The sequence below is a fragment of the Etheostoma spectabile genome, chromosome 11 (genome assembly GCF_008692095.1).
Source record: "Etheostoma spectabile isolate EspeVRDwgs_2016 chromosome 11, UIUC_Espe_1.0, whole genome shotgun sequence".
NCBI lineage: Eukaryota > Metazoa > Chordata > Actinopteri > Perciformes > Percidae > Etheostoma > Etheostoma spectabile.
This window is the reverse complement of record NC_045743.1, coordinates 1,004,714-1,027,500: the sequence shown is the minus strand read 5'-3', so window position 1 is coordinate 1,027,500 and position 22,787 is coordinate 1,004,714. Positions and strand designations below refer to the sequence as shown.

Here is a 22,787-nt window from a genome sequence, read left to right as displayed (position 1 = left end):
CTCTCAGCAGAATGCTATCAACATGAGCAAGGTCAGGTTAGTGGAAAGCCTGACGCTTTCCAGAATTAAGTGCCATTTTTAGACCTCCATTGGTTTAAACAGTAAGCAAAAGTTTTCATAAATGTCTTACTTTTCAGAAACTCTATAGACAAGGTTTTGAGGCCACCATCAACAAAGGCTATTACCTCCCTGCGGATGCAATCTCTGTCAAGGCTGCTAAAGGCTCCAGGGACATCATCAGTGATGTGAGTGACTCCTACTGTATTTGAAATCTGTTTATACTATATGATTGACACTCTGGTAATGGACATAATGTGAGAGATGTTCTAGTTGTAACATAAAACATTTTCTGCTGATATCATCAGTACAAGTACAAGACGGGATACCGTAAGCAGGTTGGCCACCACATCGGTGCTCGCTGCGTCCAGGATGACCCTCTGATCATGCTTGCTATGAACGGAGCCAAGATTGCCAGTGATGCCCTGTACAAGAAGGACTTCAACAAGTCCAAGACCAAGTTCAACCTGCCAGTGGACATGCTGAATATTGAACTGGCGAAGAAATGCCAGATTCAGGTCAACCACGCCAACTATATCACCCGCCTGCACCAGTGGACTTGCCTGCCAGACTCCAATGATGTCCGCCAGGCTAGGAAGGCCTACGATCTTCAAAGTGATGTAAGCCCTTCCGTGACATATTCAACATATCACAACTTATTATATCACGTCAACTGTGCTTTAATGTAACATGTTTATGCTTTTCCCAACAGGCTGTATACAAAGCTGACATGGATGAGGTCATAGGCGTAGGATGGGTCCCCATCGGTTCAATTGATGTGGTGAAGGCCAAGAATGCTGGAAGAATTCTCAGCGAACACCTCTACAGGCTGAAACCAGACACACAGAAATATACAACTGACATGACTTCCATGTCCATGGTCTTGGCCAAAGCAAATGCTGAAATCATTAACAAGGTTGGAATATCACATCCCTTTTTTTCTTTTTTATTCTTTTTTTTATACAAACAAAATCCATTCGTGCTGTTTACAATTTGTGTGATCTTCTTTTTCTGTTTCTCACTACAGAAAAAGTACATTTCTGCTTGGGAGGCTGACAAGGTTAAGAATCATGTTATCCCTGATTTACCTGAGATTTTGCTTTCTAAAGCTAATGCTCACAACATCAGCAAGGTACGTTTGCTCTGCTTTGAAAAATAGTAATACACATGCATGTCAGAAAATATCAGTGATATATAGGCATCATGATTTTCATTTAATAATTCAACTATTTTCATTTCTCTTTCAGAAACTATACAGGGAAGCTGTTGAGGAGATCTTTAGAAAGGGCTATGATCTCAAGGCCGATGCTGTCTCTGTTGTTGCTGCCAAACGAGGAAGAGAGATCATCAGTGATGTACGTAACAAACAAATTAATACTTTTCTTTGTGATATTGACTTTGGCTTATTTTTACATAAATTTGTCAATTTTCGTTTTACTTCTCTCTTCACAGTACAAGTACCATGCAGGATACCGTAAGCAGGTTGGCCACCACATTGGTGCTCGCTGCGTGCAAGATGACCCTCTGATCATGCTTGCTATGAACGGAGCCAAGATTGCCAGTGATGCCCTGTACAAGAAGGACTTCAACAAGTCCAAGACCAAGTTCAACCTTCCAGTGGACATGCTGAATATTGAACTGGCCAAGAAATGCCAGATCCAAGTCAACGATTTCAACTACAGAACACATCTGCACAACTGGACCTGCCTACCAGACTCCAACGATGTGGTCCAGGCCAGAAAGGCTTATGACCTGCAGAGTAATGTGAGTAATGAATATTTCTCAGAATGTGTTTGCTGAAGACTGCAAGGATTTTTTTTTTCTTTAACTCAATGTTTCCTCCTGCTCTGATTTGTAGGCTGTTTACAAGGCTGACATGGAGTGGATCAGGGGAACAGGTTGGGTGCCAATTGGTTCAGTTGATGTGGAGAAAGTCAAGAAAGCAGGAGAGGTCCTGAGCGAGATCAAGTATCGTCAGCATCCCAGAAACTTCAAATTCACTGCCAAGACAAGTGACATGCCATATGTCCTTGCTCAGGCTAATGCCCATATCATGGACAAGGTAGAGATTACTTCTTCAATATTATGTCATTGTATTTATTGTTTATCTTTGCATTATGTGTTTTATTTTTATTTTTTTAATTAAAAGAATTGTATACCAAATCTTTGGCTAAATGTTTCATCACTTCCATTTGTTTGACCCTAATGAGGACAGCTTGTTTTAGCCAAAACTCATTTTGCTTTATTATGCTATTATGTGGCTCAGATACAGTCATGTCTCACTAAACCGTGTTAATATGCTGTTTACAGAAAGCATATACTTCTGCCTGGGAGAAGGACAAGATCAAGCTTCACGTCAAGGCTGACACCCCAGAGATCATCCTGGCCAAGCAGAATAAATTCAACACCAGTCTGGTAATGCTGTGCCTCTTTCTGTAGTTGTACAACCAATTAGTACATCATAAATGATCATATCAATAATTGGTAACTTTATGTATCTAAATCAATTAATTGTGCTAACTTTTGAAAAAAATAACAATATTGTCATGTAGTGGTTGTGGAACTTTTAATCACATCTAGTGTGGAGGAACTTGTCTGCTCCATTGATACTGGTGTTTTGTATTTGTATTATGGTGTATAGCACACAGAGTGTATATAAGACACCCTGCAATCCTAATTCTTGTTTTCTCAGAAACAATATCGTGAAGGCTATATGGACACCATAAACAAAGGCTACTACCTTCCCAAAGATGCAATTTCTGTTTTATCAGCCAGGGCCTCCCGAGACATCGTCAGTGATGTAAGTCTGTACCTCTCGTTTTCTTTTTCTCGCTTCACAAGCTGAATTCTTCTGCAGCTTTTTTTTATTTCACTGCAATTATGAAACTAATCCATATATTTCTATCCCAAATGTTTAGTACAAATACAAGGCTGGTTTCCGCAAGCAATGTGGCCATCATATTGGTGCACTCAGTGTTAAAGATGACCCACTGATTATGTTGGCCGCTAATGCAGCCAGGATCTCAAGTGACAACATCTATAAGAAGAATTACCATGAGACAAAGACCAAGTACCACCTGCCAGGGGACATGCTGACAATTGAACTTGCCAAGAAATGCCAGCAGCAAGTGAATGACTTCAACTATAGAACTCACTTACACCAGTGGACATGCCTGCCAGACTCCAGTGACGTGGTTCAGGCTAGAAAGGTCTACGACTTACAGAGTGATGTAAGTACATGTAGAGTTAAGCAGGCTTTTTGAGACTTGATGAAGTAAGAAAGTATTTTTTGGAGTTTGTTGTTAGCTCTTATCCTACCCTTACTGTTACACCAAAAGGCATCATTACCATAATGGAAATTGCCTTAAGTTACGTTATGTTTTCTTTCATATGCAAACCCATTCTTAAGGTTGTTGGAGAATGTATGTTTGTTGGTTTAATAGATTCAGATCAATGGTAGCATTTGAACCTCGATCTGCATTTTCAACAAATTTAAAAACACAAACATAACAATATTTGGTGAGGATAAAACTGATATATTTTTTTAGGCCGTATATCGAGCTGATCTGGAGTGGCTGAGGGGATGTGGCTGGTCACCACAGGACTGTGTGGATGTCATCAAAGTAAAAAATGCCCAGGCTATTATCAATGAGAGGCTCTACCGCCAGCCCCCAAGCACTGTCAAGTTCACCAGTGTTACTGACCTCCCGGCCATTGTCTTGTCCAAGCAAAATGCCCTCAACATCAGTGATGTGAGTAATAAAATATTTGGACATGCTTAATGCTTTCTCTAGTGAATATTAAACTTAATACATATCTTGTACATATATTTGTGTAAATGACAAGTTAATGTTTGATTCTTTCTAACAGAGGAAATATAGGGAAGTCTGGGATAAAGACAAGGTCAACTTTCACCTGCCACCTGATGCCCCCAGCTTTGTACTGTCCAAGGCCAATGCTATCAGCATCAGCAATGTAAGTTTGGACTGTACCAGTTTGGCCTTTGTTGAAATTCTGAAAAGTATTGTTTAAAAATATTTTATTTATTTAAATTCTTATTTGTCATTCAATCAGTGCTTGATTACCGTGATTTCGATCTGCTGACACTGCTATTTCTTACGGTCTTTTTGATCATATGTTCTTGCTCTGTGCAGAAACTGTACACAAAGACATGGGATGACCAGAAGGCCAAAGGCTACCATATCAAGGAGGATACTATTGCTGTGCTGAAGGCTAAAGCTTCCAGAGACATCATTAGTGACGTAAGAATATAAATTTGGATCAGGTTTAAATACAAGAGATGAACAAATGGGATAATTTCTGTCTTTTCATCATCATTCAACTTTTCATCTCTTCTATTTTAGTACAAGTACCATGCAGGATACCGTAAGCAGGTTGGCCACCACATTGGTGCTCGCTGCGTGCAAGATGACCCTCTGATCATGCTTGCTATGAACGGAGCCAAGATTGCCAGTGATGCCCTGTACAAGAAGGACTTTAATAAGTCCAAAACCAAATTCAACCTGCCAGTGGACATGCTGAATATTGAACTGGCCAAGAAATGCCAGATCCAAGTCAATGATTTCAACTACAGAACACATCTGCACCAGTGGACCTGCCTACCAGACTCCAGTGATGTGGTCCAGGCCAGAAAGGCCTACGATCTGCAGAGTGACGTAGGTTTATAGTAGTGCTTGTGCATATTATTCATTCACATATACTATTGTAGCAATGATCAAACATGTATCAGGTCTTTGATGGGTTTGTACTGTATATACCTATTTTAGCACAAGAAACTCTCACATTGTGATTATTGTCTGTATAAATTTGTAATGTCTTGAAAACAAATAACTAAATGCCTGTTTTTTCTAGGCTGTCTACAAAGCTGATATGGAATGGATCCGTGGATGTGGATGGATACCACATGAGTCTGTGGAGGTTTTGAAGGTGAAGCATGCACAGAAGATCCTGGCTGATGTAAGTCTGACTGCAATTTGACTTTTTACTTACTTGCAAAATTACAGACATTTATATACATTTGTAAACATTTAAAAGAATGTTTTTTGCTAGAAAAAGGCATGTCTATCTTAAATTTGCAGAAATATTGTTCTTTCTTGCTACTTACAGAGAGGCTACCGTGTCAAATTGGATGATCAGAAATTCACAGTTAAAACTGACAGAGTTGACTTGATCTGTGCCAAGAATGCTGCTGACGTCCTCAACGAGGTGAGGATGACTTTCTGCTATTCAGATGCTGTTTGGAAATGCTTTTAGTCCTTTCTTCAGTTGAACCCCCACCAAAATAGTAACAATGACAGATTTTTTTGGTTTTGGTAACTGCATTATGATTTATCGCTCTGCTCAGGCCAAATATCGTGAGGCCTGGCACAATGACAAGACCAAGTACACAGTGGTGGACACCCCAATTCTTGCCACAGCCAGAGAGGTGGCTAAGAACATTCACCCGGTAAGATGACTCCTCAAGGGAGGTATTTGCTACATATTTCAATTTAACATTCTTTGTCCTGTACCATATTTATCTGTTATTGTCAGCTTGATAAACAATACATCACCATAAACCTGTAATCTACATTTCCATCTCTTGCAGAAATTGTACACCAAAGCATGGGATAAGGTCAAAGCCACAGGCTACTTCATGCCTGGAGATGCTGTACCAATCAAGCAGTGCATCCTCACGAGTAAAGTGCAGAGTCAAGTGAGTAGTGGGTCTGATTGATTGATTTTATTTCTCCACTTAAATATAAAAATATGAAAACAGTACTCTGTGTCATACATTAAAGTACATAAATAGTCGGGGATGACACAATAAAGCCCAAGACTTTAATTAACTTTAATTAATTATACAATGTATAATAATATGAGATAATAATGTTTTCTGTCTGTCTTGTAGCATAAGTACCATGAGAGTTACCGTAAGCAGGTCGGCCACCACATCGGTGCCCGCTGCGTCCAGGATGATCCTCTACTCATGCTGGCTCTGAACTCAGCCAAGATTGCCAGTGATGTCCTGTACAAGAAGGACTTCAACAAGGCCAAGACCAAGTTTAACCTACCGGTGGACATGCTGCAGTTTGAACTGGCCAAGAAATGTCAGAGACAAGTTAATGACGACCTCTACAGAACCCGCCTGCACCAGTGGACCTGCCTGCCAGACTCCAGTGATGTGGTCCAAGCCAGAAAGGTCTACGATCTTCAGAGCGATGTAGGTTAATAGTAGTGCTTGTGGATGGTATTCATTCACATACACTATTGTAACAATGATCAAATATTTATTGGGTCTTTTGAGGGGTCTATACTGTTTATACCTATTTTAGCCCAAGAAAGTGGTTCCGGCTAGAAAGGTCTGCGACTTACAGAGTGATGTAGGTACATGTAAAGTTTAGCGGGCTTGTTGAGAATTGATGAAGGAAGAGCAGATTGTTTGGAGTTTGTTTTAGCTCGTATCCTTTCCTATACCAAAAAACATAATTTCCATAATGGAAATTGCCTTAAGTTACTATGTGTTCTTGACCATGCAATCCCACTTCCAGGCCTGAAAAGCCAATGAATTTCAAAGTGATGTGAGTGCTGATCACACTAACCTAGGACGTCTTCATCACATTGGTATAATAATTTGACAGAAACCTCTATTTTACCTTCCCCGTATGTATCTTGCTTTCTGTCTTTAGAATGTGTATAAGGCGGATTTGGAATGGATTCGTGGATGCGGCTGGATGCCAAATGAATCTGTTGATCACGTCAAGGTCAGGAAGGCTCAGGAGATTCTCAACGAGGTAGGTTTACTGGATTGTATTTAGTCTTTTAGTTTGGCTGGTTTTCTTTTAGCTCATTTTGCCCAGTTTTTTGTCTCACCTCAAAGCTGAATTTCTTTTGCAGAGGCTCTACAAGAAGAATGCCAAAGACTGCTTTGGAAAATTCACCCTGATTGTGGACCGCCCTGAGCTTATCTTGGCGAGGATAAGTGCTGCCAACCTCAGTGATGTGTGTAAAAAATCTAATTTAAACTTCTAAATTTCAAGTAGCATAGTAATAACAAACAAATATAAATTCTGTTGTTTGCTCTCTACTATAGCTGAAGTATAAAGAGACCTTCAATGCAGAAAAGGGTACTTATATTGGTTCAGAAGACACTCCTCAACTGGCCCATAGCAGGGATGTGTCTAAGAACATCAGTGAGGTAATGTACAATGTAACAATTTTTTATTTCATTAAATTGCTTAAATTGATTGTATTTCACGTATTGTATCACCCTTGTCTTAAACATTGTGCCTACTTTGTGTGATTTCAGAAATTCTACAAACAACAATGGGACGAGTCTAAGGCTACAGGCTACCAGCTGAACCATGAATACATCCCACTTCTCAGCGGCAAGAAGGGCAGGGAGATCGCTAGTGATGTGAGTGTCTTACACTTTTTTATAGTCATCATTGCTGATAAGGCAAAAGCGCATGGAATCCTGTTTTCTCCTTACATTATGTAAACAAAAGTTGAGACTTTTTTTATTCTGGATCTTACTAGGTCAAGTACAAGGAACTCCATGAGAAGGCCAAGGGTCACTACATGGCTGGGACCCTGGTGGACTTCCCTGAGGTGATGCGCTGTGGACACCAGGAAAAGAACAAGGGACTGGTAAGATATAGAATATAGTTTGTCAATTTTTTTACCATGAATGTCAAGCAGCTTAATATAGCTGCAAGGTACTATAAAAGCAAACAGATATCGCATGCACCACAAGATCATAGAATCCGGGCAAAAGATAGTAAATGATATTCCCCTGCCCAGAAAAACATTAAAAGGCTAAATGTAAATGAGTAAGAATTGACAGTAAAAAGACCACCTTTTGTTTTCAGGTAAATGGTCTTAAGCTGCTTTCCGACCAGGTAGTTACAGGAACATAGTTATAGGAATAGTCCACTCTAAACAGTTCTACTAACAACTCTTCCCCAAAACCGATTTTTTCCATTTGTATTCTCACTGGCCAAGTGGCCATAGAACTGGTAAGAGGGGTAAGGGAGTGAGGCAAGCACATTAACGTTAGCATTAAAATCTGAAAACAAATACACCAAATAAAAGTATGAACTAAATAGTAAATCTAATGTATATAGCCTATGTCAAAATTTAAACAAGTCTCCCTAAGAGAAACGGGTATCTCTCTCTCCCCCGCCTGTGTGTGTGTGTGTGTGTGTGTGTGGTGTGTTGTGTGTGTGTGGTGTGTGGTGTGTGTGTGTGTGTGTGTGTGTGTGTGGTGTGTGTGTGTGTGTGTGTGTGTGTGTGTGTGTGTGTGTGTGTGTGTGTGTGTGGTGTGTGTGTGTGTGTGTGTGTGTGTGTTTGTGTGTGTTGTGTGTGTGTGGTGTGTGTGTGGTGTGTGTGTGTGTGTGTGTGTGTGTGTGTGTGTGGGGGTGTGTGTGTGTGTGTTTTGTGTGTGTGTGTGTGTGTGTGTGTGTGTGTGTGTTGTGTGTGTGTGTGTGTGTGATGGCCAGCCAGCTTGTAGAGTTTTACTCCAAAAAGACTGTTAACCACAGGTTCTCCTTGATCTTATAATTGACAGTGTTTGTGATATTTAACCAAACAATCCGTCAACGATGAAATTAAAGCCTCTTATTTACGAGAGACTTCTGAGAGATCTCCAGCTTACAGCGGGGTCTCCGAGCGTGACTGGCCAAGCGATGATCTAGCGGCCCGGCAAGCGCTGTCACATCTCTTTATGGAGTTTCTCTGAAAACAATATGCCCATTCGGCATCAGCTTTTGCAATATTTCCCATATTCAAAGTCTAAATAGTTAATTACTCCCCTAAAACGTTCTCAGAAGTCAATTTAGCGATGAATATCATGGCAACATTTTTTATAATTGACCCTGCCCTGAAGTAGGAGCTAAAAGAGTCATAGGAACTGCAGTCAGAGGAATTTAAAAATCCCAAAATTGGTAAAGTCGGAACACGAGAGAAAAAGAGTTCTAGGAATGTTATGTTCTAGATCATGGGTCTCAAACTCGCGGCCCGGGGGCCAATTGCGGCCCGCGGGATGATATTTTGTGGCCCCCTACTTGACATCAAAGTTAAGTGTTAGTGCGGCCCGCGCGTTCTGAAACTTTTTGTCATTGCGCATGTCACTTATGGGCTACCGTAGTAGTCTCCTGACAGCGGCGTAACCGTTGTCAAGCTAGCTAAGTACTCTTTGTGGCAAATGCCTGAGTTTTGACAATGTGATGTCTGTTGTTGTGAAATGCACCAACCATATCAGATCTAGGGGCTTAAAGCAACGGCAGTTCCGCGCCCTGTTTGGAGGAAATAGAGGTTTTTTTTGGAATACTTGATGCGGCCCAGCTAAACCCAGACTCTACTTCCAGCGGCCCCCAAGTAAATTGAGTTTGAGACCCCTGTTCTAGATACTGCAAAAATCCCTCCGGTCGGAAAGTGGCTTCAGACATACTTGGGCCTAATAAACTGTACTGTAAATTCTGTAAATGATGTGTGGCGTTTATGACCAGAGATTATAATTTACAGTTGCTCAAAACCACATAAGATTGATTTCAGGTCAATTTGATTCACAATGGTAAAGAAAATGTCAATAACTTTCCATGGTGTACATGTCTTCACAGAGGATCTACCACAAAGACTACCATCAAAGCAAGACCAAGACCCACCTCCCGCCTGACATCATTGCTAACAAGGTTGCTAAGCGGTGCCAGGACATGCTGAGCGACGTCCTCTACCGTACCTACCTGCACCAGTGGACTTGCCACCCTGACCAGGAAGACGCGATTCGTGCCCGCAAGACCAATGAGATTCTCAGTGATGTAAGTCGTTCTTCAGGGCACATCTGCTGCTTGTACTGGAGTTTTGTAGTAGACGTTTGGACAAAATCAAATCGCATCAACTTTTTTTTTAAATTATGTTAGATACACAAGCAGTGTACTGTATTATATATATTTAATTATTTGGTATATGATAAAAGCTCTCTTCATAAAGACCTTCTGAAAATTAAAGCAGTTATTTGCCAGTCTAAATGTTGTGTATGTAATGAAGTGACATTTTCTTTGTTACTACGGTGTTTTTGATAAGCAGTTCCTATCCCAAGACAAACGTTTGTTGGGCCTGCAAAACATTAGAGCATAACGTGATTTACAGTAGATTTATCTGTTTGCAAGCAAGAGATTGTACAAAATGTAGATGTTCTCTCCCTTATTAGACATATAAGTATGTGCTTTTTACTGTTGTCATTTGATAGGTGTTCTACAAGGAAGACCTGACCTGGATGAGGGGTATGGGTTGCTATGCCTGGGACACACCAGAGATTGTTCGTGCCAAGAAGTCCTGTGACCTGCAGAGTGAGGTGAGTGAAAACATGGAAGACAAAAGGAAACCTTCAGAAATGTACTTCATTATGTATGGTTTTATATGATTAAATTCAGTTTTTAAGTTCATTGAACTGTGATAATTTAACCATGTAATATCTTCCTTTCTAGCTTAAATACAGAGCGGAAGCCAAGAAAGAATTCAACAATTACTCCATTGTGACAGACACCCCGGCTTATGTGACTGCCATCCTGGGTAACACCTGGGCCAGTGATGTGAGTGACCTGGACTTAAAAACATGTGCAGTATATATATAGTGTTTGAGTTTAAAATGCCTCATTGAGTGCATTAATTAAACATTTGTCATTGACAGCTCAACTATAGGGAGGCTTATCATAAGGAGAAGCACATGTATACCACTATTCTGGATACCCATGACTATGCCAGATGCCACAACTTCAAACACTTCTTCAGCAACGTAAGTGAATACAAACATATCTGTCTTTCATTCTGTGACATGACTAAAAATATCAGCTTGGTAAACGGCATGTTCACATGCAACGTGTTAATAATGTTCTCTGTCAACAGAATATTTACACTGCTGCCTGGGACAAAATCAAGGCCAAGAGCTACAGTATTCCCCATGACTCACACGCCCTGCAACACGCCAAACAGCAAAAGATCATTCTCAGCGGCGTGAGTTTCACTTCTGTTAATTTCATTCCATGTTAATACTGTGCTGGAATTTTCTTTACATATGAGTTTTACCGTTCACCTTTAAGAAACAATATGAATCCTGTTGCCCCTTTCAGGTGAAGTACAAGGAGGATTATGAGAAGTTCAAATCCCTCTACAGTCTGCCCAAGTCTCTTGAGGACGATCCTGCCACTGCTCGCTGCATCAAAGCTGGAAAGCTGGTCCTTGATGTAAGTTAAATTTGTTGAGCCACTCTATCTACCCATCTACCCTCATGGCTGAATTTCTTTTGATGAGGAATACAGGGGGATTAGCTCTAGTTTAACAAACAAGCTGCTAAAATGCATCACACTGTATTGCTTTTTTTGTGCATACACAATGCGAGAACTAAAAAAGACCCATCCTTTGTCCATCTTTACAGCGTCTGTACAGAGAGAATTATGAGAAGACCAAGGCCAAGAACCATATCCCACCAGACATGCTGGAGATCCTTTCTGCCCGCAACACCCAGTCCACCGTCAGTGGAATCCACTATCGCAAGTTTCTGCATCAATGGATATGCCTCCCTGACATGCAGGTGTACACCCAAGCACGCAAAGTCAACGAGCAGCTCAGTGACGTGAGTAACTACTCTCAGCTTGATATTCTGTGCTTGTAACTGCATAGCCTCAATAGCAACATTTTGGTCAAAGGTACAGCCATATTCTTGCATATACATATTTTGTCAGTTATATTATTTATGATGCTGTACCTTCTTTTTTAACTTGCATTATTTAGCAATGTATAAGTATCTTGTAAAGATAATTTCATTGCATAACCTTTTCTTTATCCAGTTACCTGCTGCCTGTATATATTCTATTCTTATAAATACATTGAAAATGTAATACTCACCACATTGAGTATTGTGTATAATAAAGAAGATATTCAAAAGTTTTTGGAGGCGTTGATGGGTATCGTTCAGAAAGTGCCCACACTTTTTACACTTTTTAAAATCCATATTCTGTATGAAAGTAGGGTCAGATTTAAACCAGTTGCAATACACCAATACATCTGCCAAAGTCACTTAACATGTGTGTTTTGTTGTGTACAGATCATCTACAAGGATGACTTGAACTGGCTGAGGGGTATTGGCTGCTACGCCTGGGATACACCAGAGATCATCCGTGTCAAGAATGCTGGTGATCTTCAGAGTGAGGTAAGACCTCAAAGTAAATTCATTCTCAAGCTGCCCTATATTTTACATCCTCCTCAGTTATCTTGTCACTGTACACATTTTCCTCTTCTCTTTGGCACTCAAACAACTTTCATTATCTTCCCTTTTAGCAAATTATCCTTGGACTAATACTACCTAGTTTTTCATCAGAAACCATGCTGATCCTTATGTCCTTCGGTTTCCATTCCAGAACAAGTACAGAGCCAAAGGTATTGAGTCTTTCAAGGACTATACGGTGGTGATTGACACTCCAGTGTATGAGACGTCCAAGCAGAACTCCGAGAATCTGAGTGATGTAAGTGACTCTATGTTCTTAATCATGTCCATATTCCATTACGTAATACAAAATTGTGATCATGTATTTCATCATTTTTTTCTTTTCTTTTTCCAGCTGCACTACCGCTATGACTACAACACCAATATCAAGGGCACCAACACGTCTCCTGCTGTTACCATTGAAACAGAAAGGGCACGCCTGGCTAACTACATCCAGAGTGATGTAAGATAATAATCCTTACTATTCAGTCTACCTGCATATGTATACTTTAAAACTATTTTACAAATTCACCTTGTTGTCTTGTCCTCTTTCAGAACTGGTACAAGGAGGCCAACAAGAGCTCCATGCCCACTGGTTACTCCCTGCCCAAAGACACCCCACTCATCAAGCAGGCTAAGATGAACAGCGTTGTCACCAGCTATGTAAATGCAAAAGCTGTCTTGAATCATCCAATTATTCTGTTCTTTTGACAGCAATTAAATCATTTTGCCAATGGAGTTTTGTCATTTGTCAATGCTTTTGCTTTTTTTGGGGTAGGTGAAGTACAAGGAAGCCTATGAGATGACAAAAGCAAAGGCCTACACTCTTCATCCAGAGGGTGTCAACTTTGTCAACTCAAGGAAGGCTAACAAGATCACCAACGATGTAAGATAACACACTGCTGCTATTGTTGACACCAGAAAAATTTGTGTTGATGGAGATTTACTGCTGACGCTTTTACTGGATAAAACATTGTTGCCATCTTTCTTTCCTCAGCGTTTGTATCGGGAGATGTACCACAAGCAGAAGGACAAGATCCACACAACCTACGACACCCCCGATATCAAACAAGTCAAGATGAACCAGGCACACCTCAGCGACGTATGGAACCATTGTCACGCAATTTTTGTCATTCATGTACCTCTTTCTATTCATGGGGCTCGATGGAGTTGACTAGTATGTTCTATTCATGCCACCTTTTTCTTCCCTTCTCATCTTAGTTGTGCTACCGAGAGAAATACTACAACACCAGAGGCCAGCTGATCTCTTTGCCCATTACGCCCCAGCTGATGCACTGCTACCACGTCAATGAGATTACCAGCGAGGTATAGAGAAAAGTGCCATGAGTTTTACACACATTTTTACAATATTAACTTTAAAACTTTAGATTTAATTTTTTGTTAAATTCATTTTGTGTTTTTAGCTAAAATACAAAGAGGATCTGACGTGGCTGAGAGGCCTTGGTTGCTTCTTGTATGACACCCCAGAGATGGTCCATGTCCGCAACATCACCAAACAAAGGGTATGCATTCCCACTTGGATAAAATATCCTTTTTATATCAGTATTGTTTATTTTCAGTTATGATCAACTTCCTGTGGTGGCATCACAATCCTTTGTACGGCCTATTGTCTTATCTTTTATAGGTGACCTATCCAGTGGAAGCTAAGAAGAACCTTGCCAACTTCTCTGTGGTCCTGGACACGCCAGAGTATAAACGTGTGACCGAGCTAAAGACCCACATGAGCAATGTAAGTGGTTTTCCCAAACATACTTCTTATTAATAGACTCAGATTGTCAGGTTTCTCAAGTTAAGTAGCTTTCAAATAGCTTCAGTGTATCCTGAAATTTATGTTCAGACAATTGTTTGTATTCTGTCAGAACTGCTTTTGACTTGACTTTTTCTGTTCCTCTATTTTCAGATGATATACAAAGCCCAGAGCAAAGAGGAAATGGCTAAGGTCACCACCACTGGGGACTCTGTGGAGCACAAGAGAGTCAAATGGGCCCAGCAGCTGACTAACAAAGCAAGTTCAGATACACCATCACTTGCTAAATGTATTGTTTTGAAGTTTTTTTTATTATTTTACTGATAATCTAATCAGTATTGTATCTGTTTCTCTACAGTACCAGTACACTGATCTGGCTGCTAAGGAGAGAGCTCATTTCACTCAAGAAATTGACACTCCAAACATGGGCCATGCTAGAAAAATGAAAGTGGTCTGCAGTGATGTAAGTCTTCCCCTTTCTCATTTCATTATTTTTGCCATGGTTTCCTAGCAGCGGGCTAACGTACCTTTGTTACTCCTCACCTCCGTAGAATTGAAATGAATATATAGCTTAAAGGTGTTTGTATTTTTATTCAGTGATATTTTGAAACTGACTTACTGCTACAAAATAGAAAATATTGTAAATGCTGCAGTGAATTAGTTGTCCAAATTACGTAACAAAAATGATGTAACTCTCTTCTGATGTGATGCATAAATCATTACTTCCCTTAGAACAAATACAAAGACCAGTATGAGAAGATGAAGCACAGATACACTGCCATTGCTGATACACCTCTCCTGATCCGAGCCAAGAAAGCCTACCTCCAGTCCAGTGATGTGAGTATGTTCATTGGCTGTTCATGTTCATATAACTGTCATAATAAACAATAATATTCATATTAGTGCAATGAACCAGAAAAGGACTTTTTCACTTTTAATTATGTGTAGCTTACCCTATAGTTCTTCTGCTCAACCTTCCATATAGCAGAAAACCTGTGTTTGAAATGTGTTTAAAGTTTTATAATTCCATTATCTTAGTGAAAAATTGACATTAAGTGATTAAGGTTGTTCATCTGCCTTCAGAGCGCTATTCTATCAAAGTTATTATTAAACCTGTTACTCTACTGCTAAATAAACAAAGAGTGTCTTCTACGATAGCATAAATATTGTTTAATGACCTTTAACCCATACTATAAAATGCTCCTTGTACAAATCAGAAATCAGTGCAAAGTGTGTGTGTGTGTGTGTGTGTGTGTGTGTGTGTGTGTGTGTGTGTGTGTGTGTGTGTGGTGTGTGTGTGTGTGTGTGTGTGTGTGTGTGTGTGTGTGTGTGTGTGTGGTGTGTGTGTGTGTGTGTGTGTGTGTGTGTGTGTGTGTGTGTGTGTGGTGTGTGTGTGTGTGTGTGTGTGTGTGTGTGTGTGTGTGGTGTGTGTGTGTGTGTGTGTGTGTGTGTGTGTGTGTGTGTGTGTGTGTGTGTGTGTGTGTGTGTGTGTGTGTGTGTGGTGTCAGTCAGTTATTTTTGTGATCATCTGTGGAGTTTTAGTAATATTAGTAATACACTTTGTTTGATTAAAATATCTCACATTTTGTTTCCATGTCCTCAGCTGCGTTACAAAGAGACCTTTGAGCTCGCCAAGGGCCACTACCACACAGTCAAGGATGCTCTGGACATCACCTACCACCGCAGAGTCACTGATGACATCAGCGAGGTCAGCATTTGAAATTAGCTGACTGACTAATTCTTGTGAAAGTCTTTGCACACTTATATTTTTACAATGTTAACATAAATTGTAAGATAATTTTGATTTGAGCTCTTTCTTCCCTCATACTGTTTTTTCTGTCTCCATCTCTCTACCTCAGGTTAAATACAGGGGGAAGTACATTAACTCTCTGGGTACATGGAAGTCCATCCCAGACCGTCCTGAATTCTTCATCAGCAAAATTGCCGGCGATAACATCAGCACTGTAAGTACTTTTGACTTTATTGATTCTAAAATGATACAACCTGTGTTTTTATTTATTTTTATATTCACCAACAGTAGAGAGAAGGTCATATAGTATAATTGACATACTTTGTTACGTTTGAATGAAATACGCCTTTTTATGTCCCTCATTAGGTCAAGTACAAGGAGGATCTGGAATGGCTGAAGGGTATTGGCTGCTTTGTGTGGGACACACCTGAGCTGGTGCAGGCTGAGAAGAACAAGACGCTGTACAGTGAGGTGAAGGATCTATTTAATTATATATTTGTGATATCAATAATTTCAGAAGATGTTGTAACAATACTTGTTTGTTTATTTCATACCGAAGAAAATACCATATACTACTTGTGATGTTTAAGATTTATATTACACTATCCTTTTTATTGTACTATATATTTTTTCTGCATGTTCCTATTAACAGTTTTTATTTCTTGTTAACAGAGACTGTACAAAGCCTCTTTTGAGAAGAACAGAGGAAACTTCAAGTACACTTGCGATAGTCCGTTCTTCCAGGCTGCCAAGTATGCCTCCACTCTCATCAACGATGTGAGTCCCTTCATTCTTTAGCCCTATACAGTAATTTATTGTAATTGTTATAATTGTTGAGACCCATTTGTGCATCTCTGTTGGACTCTTAGCTTGAAGGTGAAAGAGTGTGAATTCATAGTATTATCTGATTATTGACTTTAATGACCTGCTCTTTTTATGAGTTACCGTTATACCAAGTGTGTAAAATGTGTTTGTTGTTCTTTATATCAACTTGTTTTAACCACCCTTTGTTCCCTGGACAAGTATCATCCCTTGGCAGTGCTCATTGTTTTCTGGACAATTGTCTCTTAACAACCTTCTGAAATTCTGAGCAGAGGGCCTACAGAGCTACTTATGAGAAAACCAAGGATAAGTTCACCATAACTACAGATGATCCTAGATACCAACTGGCCAGGGAGAACAATAAGATGAGCCAGGTAACCGTTCTGGTCGTCTTGAACGACTGGCCTGCCTCCTCCGCTGCTGCCTCCAGTCCGGTCCGCCAGACCTCTGACACTGGTGCATGAGGTCAACGGCTGAACTGCTGTTGATCGTCGTCGCATGATAGTTCAACACGATTATTGCTCTTCCTTCTGAATCAGTCTCTGTTTGTTCTTTCTTTATTTTAGTCCCAAAGAGGTCATTGTAAACCGTGCCACTTAAATAGCAGCTGGAAAGCTATGTTGAGTGAGCAGGACTCCTTCATCTGTGCCATCAGAGAGACAGTTTAATCACTCATAGAACTATGATTACTTTATGCTTATTAAATTATGAATGATGTCCAAACAAGTCATTATTAAGCTTAGCACTACTAAAGATGAAGCTGTATGACACTTTGAAGGCACAGATAAGGGTTAGAAACTCCTTTGTCACACTTGGATATCCGGAGTACTTCTCTCCAGTCCTCCCAGTGTTACTGCTGTTTTTTGTGTGTCCTGACTATGGTATGCTGTGTGTGTATGTCGTTGTGTGTGTGTTGTGCAGGCAAGGTATAAATCCAAAGCAAAGGGCCTACTTAAGACTGGTTGCAATGAGCTACACCGCCCTGACATCCTCACAGCCCTTTACCAGTCCACTATGAGCAGTAAGGTAAAGACCCCTGTCCACAAACAAGCAGAAAAAAGCCATCTATAGTCACCATGTTACTTTGTTCCTCCGTGCTGTTTCTGGGCAAGTTTTTATCACATCATATACTCATCTTGTATAAACTCCTTCCGTCCATTCAAACCACTTTACTCCTAAAAGGGTTTTAACTCCCACACATACCACCCTTCTTTCTCATGCTCTAATCCCTCCATCACCTATTCACTTCTCTTAATGTCTCTTTGATTTACGAACCTTTACCTCACTCTAAAATGCCGTGCAGTAGTTGCGCGACAGATGCATCTAGAGTCAGATATGCAAAAAATTGCAGCCTTACAGACCACAGTTGCTGCAGAGACACAATATATATTTATCCATACATTTATTACCTGTTATACAGTTACTGTAGAATAGAACTCCTTTATTGTCATTGTACAACAAACCTAAGTAGTATTCCTAATGATGCATTTACACATTCTTGAACATTACTTTAAAATAGAGAAAAATAAAAATATATATTATAATTTCTTTTAAAATTGCAATTTTCTGTGACCTATAAAACAGGAAAATAGCATTTGGATATCGCACAAAATTGCTGAGTTGTAGTAGCTCAATATACAAGTTATATGTTTGGGAGTAAATATGTACAAACAAACATTTGTTAAGGCCTATGTGTATATTTCATACAGTTTTCTTCCTATAAGACTTTGTTATTCTGCTAAAATACCAACCTTTTTAGTTTTTAGTTACTCAGCACAGTTTTTCCTTGAGTAAAACTCATCTTTATTGAAGCCACTCTACATATCAGCCTCAGATTCAGTGAGCAATAGCATAAGATGGACTGCTGGTCACCATGAGCTACGCGGGCACTGCAGACTTTCATGACTGAACAGTGGTAACGTGTCTTTGTCCTCATTTTCACCTGGAAAATAACTCCCTATATGTTTTTGCATGTTTCATAAAGCATGTTAATCTAAACGTTTGCATGACACCACTTCACTCTTACTGTATTTTTCACATAATACATGTTAGACAATTGTTTCTGCCTTTGGTGTTAGAGAACTATCCAAGAACAAGGAACAGAACAAACAGTACAACAGTGAATGAATAACAAAATAATGTAATTGTTCTTACCCTTAAGATCTATTATGTAATAACAGAAAGGGATTTGAAGTCAAATTAATCAAAAGTCTTCAACTAAATTTACTTTGAGTAGGACATCATTTGATGTTAAACCTTTTGTCTTTTTGTCCATCTCTGTCTCTCCACCTTAAATTGTAATTTTTTGGGAAGTTCATTCACCCCTTTTCTTGGATAGTTTTTGTCTTTACTTCAACTTCATAAATACACATAAATAAAAGCAAATGATTACACTAGCAAATTGAGTGTTTAGTGGTACTAACTTTATTGTGTTTACACCTCAATCAGTGGAGGTACAGGGAGCAGTATGAACGTGCCAAGGACAAGTTCACCTCAGTTCTGGAGACTCCTGAGTACGAGGCCCACAAACGCAGCAAGAAAATCGGCGATGTGAGCTTTAAAACAAATTTGTTTTTGTCCAGTGGGTTAAATGTTTGAAGTCTTTAACAGTTAAAATGTGCTTAATGCTTTCTTTATGTTTGGTATCTTTTTAATTTCTCCTGACTGTGTGATGATGATCAATCCTTAGATCATCTACAGGATGGAGTACAACAAGACCAAGGCTAAGGGATACACCTTGCCATATGACACTCCACATCAACAGCACATGAAGAAGGTCAAGGATATCACCAGCAATGTAAGTCCCACTCAGACTGGCTCTACATTCTTTCTTATAGGAAGCCAACATATGAAATACATTTTTGTGTTTTTCATGCATGTTGCAGCTGAAGTACAAAGAAGTATATGAGAAGAGCAAGGCCCAGATCAACATGGACCCTGAGGCTCATTCGATCCGTGCTGCCAAGGAGGCCTACAAGAACATCAGCAATGTAAGTGTCTTTGGTGACGGTATCAGGAAATGTAACATTCTGTACATTGATTGGTTGAACATGAAATATCTAGATAATTGATGTAATATTTGCTTCCGTTTTTAGCTTGACTACAAGAAGAAATATGAAGCCACCAAGAACAAGTGGATCTGGACAACAGACAGACCTGATTTTCTCAATAATGCCAAGAACTCTCTGCAACAGAGTGATGTGAGTTGGTGCCTCTTCTTTATTTATGCTATTTTTTAATTTTAACAGCATCCAACAGTACTGTTCTAATTCCATTCCCATTGTTTCACCCACAGGTTGAGTACAAGTACGACAAAGAGATGATGAAGGGCTGTGTGATACCTATAGTTGATGACAAGTTGACCCTCCTGGCTATGAAACGTACTGAAATGTCCAGCGATGTAAGTTTTTCCATGTTTTTTTTACCTTCTCTATGACAAAATGAAATTACTTGAGGGCAGAGAGTACTCTGCTCCCAATATCAGAAGACAATACTTCTAAAGAAATGAATGTTTAACATGTTCTCAACTGAATCTTTATTCGTTATTGCTCTCCAGGTGAAGTACAAAGAGAAGTATGAGAAGGAAAAGGGCCATTACGTGCCAGTCTCGGACACTCCTCAAATCCTCCATGCTAAGGCTGTGCGCACTCTGGCGTCAGAGGTAAATTTCATTCAGTAAAAAGTCAACCATTTTTTGTACAGGTTAAGAATAAGATATATTACTCTAAATAGCTGCTTTCACATTTACATTTATTATTTTCTTATTCTTTATGCATTCTTATGTTCCTCCTCAGAGCAAATACAAGCAGGCCAGTAAGAAGGAAATGCAGTCAGGCTCATTCACCACCTTGTCTGAGACGCGTGACACTGCCCACAGCAAGGAGATCAACAAGCTTATTAGCGGGGTACAACTGTCTCACATTTATTTTACAAAATGAGCTCAGCCATTTCATAATCCTGGACTGTTTTTGTGTGGTTGGCCTTTGACATTCTCGTCACTCCTTACAGAAACTGTACAAAGCGAAGTTTGAAAAGGAAAAGGGCAAGTCAATATATAACAACATGGTTGTTCCACCTGATGTTCAGCATGCCATGGGAGTAGCCAAGAATCAGAGCAATGTGAGTCATCTCCACAATTGTACTAAAATAGCATTGTATTGATTGTATTTACATCCTACAATCTCCATGTTGAAAGTTTCACACCCTCTCTTTTGAATCCATCTTTTTCATATATGTTCACATTCCATGTATAATTTTGTCAGATGGATTGTTTATATTAGTGTTTTATTATTTGCACGTTTGTCCCTTCTCAGTTGCTCTTTCTAAGGTTTCTTCAATTTTTTGGGGCAAGTTTTTCTTTACCCAATGCAAGGATCTGAAGACAGAGGGTGTCATATGCCATACAGATTGTAAAGCCCTCTGAAGCAAATTTGGGATTTTTTATATGGGCTACATAAATAAAATTGTCTTGACTTCTTCACAACCCTACAGGTTGCCTACAAGAAAGATGCCAAAGCCAACCTACACTACACCAGTGTAATCGACCGTCCTGACATAAAGAAGGCTACCCAGGCTGCCAAACTTATCAGTGAGGTAATCAGCAACTACTGTAGATGCGTAAAACCTGTAGTTTAAAGACTGAAACCTGTACACACAAAGGTAGAAATACGTTAATTGTTCATGAGAAAATGATTGAAAAACTGTTGTAACATCAACACTGTTTGATTGAATAATGATGTCATACAGTGCACAAACAACACAGCAACAATAACGGCTTAGAAACAGAGATGAAACAAAAAAAACAGTTAAGACCACCACTGTAGTTTGTACAGGGTCCACTGATTCTTGTTTGGTCTTGTCTCTTTCAGATCGGCTACCGTGACAAGGCCCGTAAGGAGGCCAGCCGTGGAGGTTCTCTGGCCCACCGCCCAGACATTGCTCTGGCCACTGAGGTGTCCAAGCTGAACAGCCAGGTACAACAAACCACATCTACCGTCCGTCTCGGTCCTGGGCCAGTCATTCTGTGTTTCCACTGGTTCCCTGCAGTCACCATCTCCTAGAAAAATGTTTCCCTAATTTAACATACAAGATGGCCGGAATCAATCAGTGGAAGCCATATCACACTCTTCTGTCAGGGTGTCATTTTCATATCTGCTTCCATTAGCTGATATTTGCATAATAGTATTGCTGTTGTAGATGCTTAGCTGCAGTTCTAACAATAAAACTAGCGGCCTTTCCATAGCGTTTCCTCTGCCATCCTGCATTATAATCCATGTCTTAGTCTTGTCGTTGTGATTCCATGATAATGCATTTACATGTTTAACTGCTCATATCATTGTACATGTCCCCATCCTCAAACCTGTCCTCTTACACTGTTCTTTCTTCCTCTGTCCTTCTATACCTTACTCTTCTTATTTCTCATCTCTTTCCTCTTCCAAAATGTCCTGGTCTGTGTGTTCTCATCCCTCCATCTTACTGCGCTTTGTAGGTGGAGGCCAAGCCCTCCCTCCATGGAGCAGCTTCCTACGATACCCTCCAGATGCGCCACATTAAGAAAATGAGTGCCATGACTAGTGATGTAAGGAGGTTCATGCCCTAAAACTGAAGGGCTGCTACTTCATGTCTGTCTCCTCTGTCTATCTGTTCACTTATCGGCCTTTTGACTGACCAATTTGTTGATTTTGGATTGTACTGCAGGGTATCTTTTGCAGTCTTTTGTTCCCTGATAAGCTGAGGCTCAATGACAAGTCTTGCGTTACTGCATTTGTTGCACTGGTACTAATACTGTATGTTAAAGACACTTATTTATTTATTTTGTTCACAATTTTTAGAATTTTCCTCTTTTCTTCCGAGTCACTCAGTCAGTGTGTGGAAGGATTTTTAAAACATGTGTTTATCCAGTAGTTAACTATGTGAAGCTTCTTTGTTTTTGGTCTGAACACTAGAGGTCAGTGTAGACTTCCTTATGTTGGTACAAGTTTACAAATGTGTTAAGGTAAGAGTGCAGATTTATTCATCATTACTGCTGGATTTACACATGTTTTTTTTCTAAGACACTGTTTAAGGAAATTGCCTGTCACCTTCTCCCTAAAGCTGAATGATCTGCGGATTAGAAGAACAATCCAGAG

General features: G+C 39.9%; 1 protein-coding gene across 50 annotated transcripts in view; it reads left to right on the top strand.

Moving 5' to 3' along the window:
- neb (nebulin) overlaps positions 1 to 22,787 on the top strand; it is a 66,041-nt gene that overhangs the window by 25,510 nt on the left and 17,744 nt on the right. For 36 of the 50 annotated variants that reach the window (XM_032529408.1, XM_032529410.1, XM_032529424.1 and 33 more), the window contains 60 exons: positions 1 to 31; positions 138 to 245; positions 366 to 677; positions 770 to 973; positions 1,085 to 1,189; positions 1,305 to 1,412; positions 1,510 to 1,821; positions 1,916 to 2,119; positions 2,368 to 2,472; positions 2,750 to 2,857; positions 2,976 to 3,287; positions 3,606 to 3,809; positions 3,928 to 4,032; positions 4,212 to 4,319; positions 4,422 to 4,733; positions 4,930 to 5,034; positions 5,185 to 5,283; positions 5,423 to 5,524; positions 5,666 to 5,773; positions 5,969 to 6,280; positions 6,747 to 6,851; positions 6,955 to 7,059; positions 7,151 to 7,255; positions 7,367 to 7,474; positions 7,597 to 7,707; positions 9,678 to 9,875; positions 10,307 to 10,411; positions 10,545 to 10,649; positions 10,748 to 10,852; positions 10,963 to 11,070; positions 11,187 to 11,300; positions 11,492 to 11,689; positions 12,161 to 12,265; positions 12,474 to 12,578; positions 12,675 to 12,782; positions 12,875 to 12,982; positions 13,098 to 13,205; positions 13,317 to 13,421; positions 13,541 to 13,645; positions 13,744 to 13,842; positions 13,965 to 14,069; positions 14,241 to 14,345; positions 14,446 to 14,550; positions 14,820 to 14,924; positions 15,691 to 15,795; positions 15,947 to 16,051; positions 16,204 to 16,308; positions 16,510 to 16,614; positions 17,581 to 17,685; positions 19,108 to 19,209; positions 19,349 to 19,456; positions 19,545 to 19,649; positions 19,755 to 19,859; positions 19,955 to 20,059; positions 20,216 to 20,320; positions 20,454 to 20,564; positions 20,668 to 20,778; positions 21,151 to 21,252; positions 21,528 to 21,632; positions 22,148 to 22,237. The exon at positions 1 to 31 is cut by the window's left edge and continues 74 nt beyond it. In XM_032529408.1, coding sequence (XP_032385299.1) covers positions 1 to 31; positions 138 to 245; positions 366 to 677; positions 770 to 973; positions 1,085 to 1,189; positions 1,305 to 1,412; positions 1,510 to 1,821; positions 1,916 to 2,119; positions 2,368 to 2,472; positions 2,750 to 2,857; positions 2,976 to 3,287; positions 3,606 to 3,809; positions 3,928 to 4,032; positions 4,212 to 4,319; positions 4,422 to 4,733; positions 4,930 to 5,034; positions 5,185 to 5,283; positions 5,423 to 5,524; positions 5,666 to 5,773; positions 5,969 to 6,280; positions 6,747 to 6,851; positions 6,955 to 7,059; positions 7,151 to 7,255; positions 7,367 to 7,474; positions 7,597 to 7,707; positions 9,678 to 9,875; positions 10,307 to 10,411; positions 10,545 to 10,649; positions 10,748 to 10,852; positions 10,963 to 11,070; positions 11,187 to 11,300; positions 11,492 to 11,689; positions 12,161 to 12,265; positions 12,474 to 12,578; positions 12,675 to 12,782; positions 12,875 to 12,982; positions 13,098 to 13,205; positions 13,317 to 13,421; positions 13,541 to 13,645; positions 13,744 to 13,842; positions 13,965 to 14,069; positions 14,241 to 14,345; positions 14,446 to 14,550; positions 14,820 to 14,924; positions 15,691 to 15,795; positions 15,947 to 16,051; positions 16,204 to 16,308; positions 16,510 to 16,614; positions 17,581 to 17,685; positions 19,108 to 19,209; positions 19,349 to 19,456; positions 19,545 to 19,649; positions 19,755 to 19,859; positions 19,955 to 20,059; positions 20,216 to 20,320; positions 20,454 to 20,564; positions 20,668 to 20,778; positions 21,151 to 21,252; positions 21,528 to 21,632; positions 22,148 to 22,237 — 7,768 coding nt within the window. Of the gene's footprint in view, positions 32 to 137; positions 246 to 365; positions 678 to 769; positions 974 to 1,084; positions 1,190 to 1,304; positions 1,413 to 1,509; positions 1,822 to 1,915; positions 2,120 to 2,367; positions 2,473 to 2,749; positions 2,858 to 2,975; positions 3,288 to 3,605; positions 3,810 to 3,927; positions 4,033 to 4,211; positions 4,320 to 4,421; positions 4,734 to 4,929; positions 5,035 to 5,184; positions 5,284 to 5,422; positions 5,525 to 5,665; positions 5,774 to 5,968; positions 6,281 to 6,746; positions 6,852 to 6,954; positions 7,060 to 7,150; positions 7,256 to 7,366; positions 7,475 to 7,596; positions 7,708 to 9,677; positions 9,876 to 10,306; positions 10,412 to 10,544; positions 10,650 to 10,747; positions 10,853 to 10,962; positions 11,071 to 11,186; positions 11,301 to 11,491; positions 11,690 to 12,160; positions 12,266 to 12,473; positions 12,579 to 12,674; positions 12,783 to 12,874; positions 12,983 to 13,097; positions 13,206 to 13,316; positions 13,422 to 13,540; positions 13,646 to 13,743; positions 13,843 to 13,964; positions 14,070 to 14,240; positions 14,346 to 14,445; positions 14,551 to 14,819; positions 14,925 to 15,690; positions 15,796 to 15,946; positions 16,052 to 16,203; positions 16,309 to 16,509; positions 16,615 to 16,931; positions 17,034 to 17,580; positions 17,686 to 19,107; positions 19,210 to 19,348; positions 19,457 to 19,544; positions 19,650 to 19,754; positions 19,860 to 19,954; positions 20,060 to 20,215; positions 20,321 to 20,453; positions 20,565 to 20,667; positions 20,779 to 21,150; positions 21,253 to 21,527; positions 21,633 to 22,147; positions 22,238 to 22,787 lie in introns of all 50 variants that reach the window. The other 14 variants (XM_032529423.1, XM_032529411.1, XM_032529452.1 and 11 more) reach the window with 9 other exon arrangements.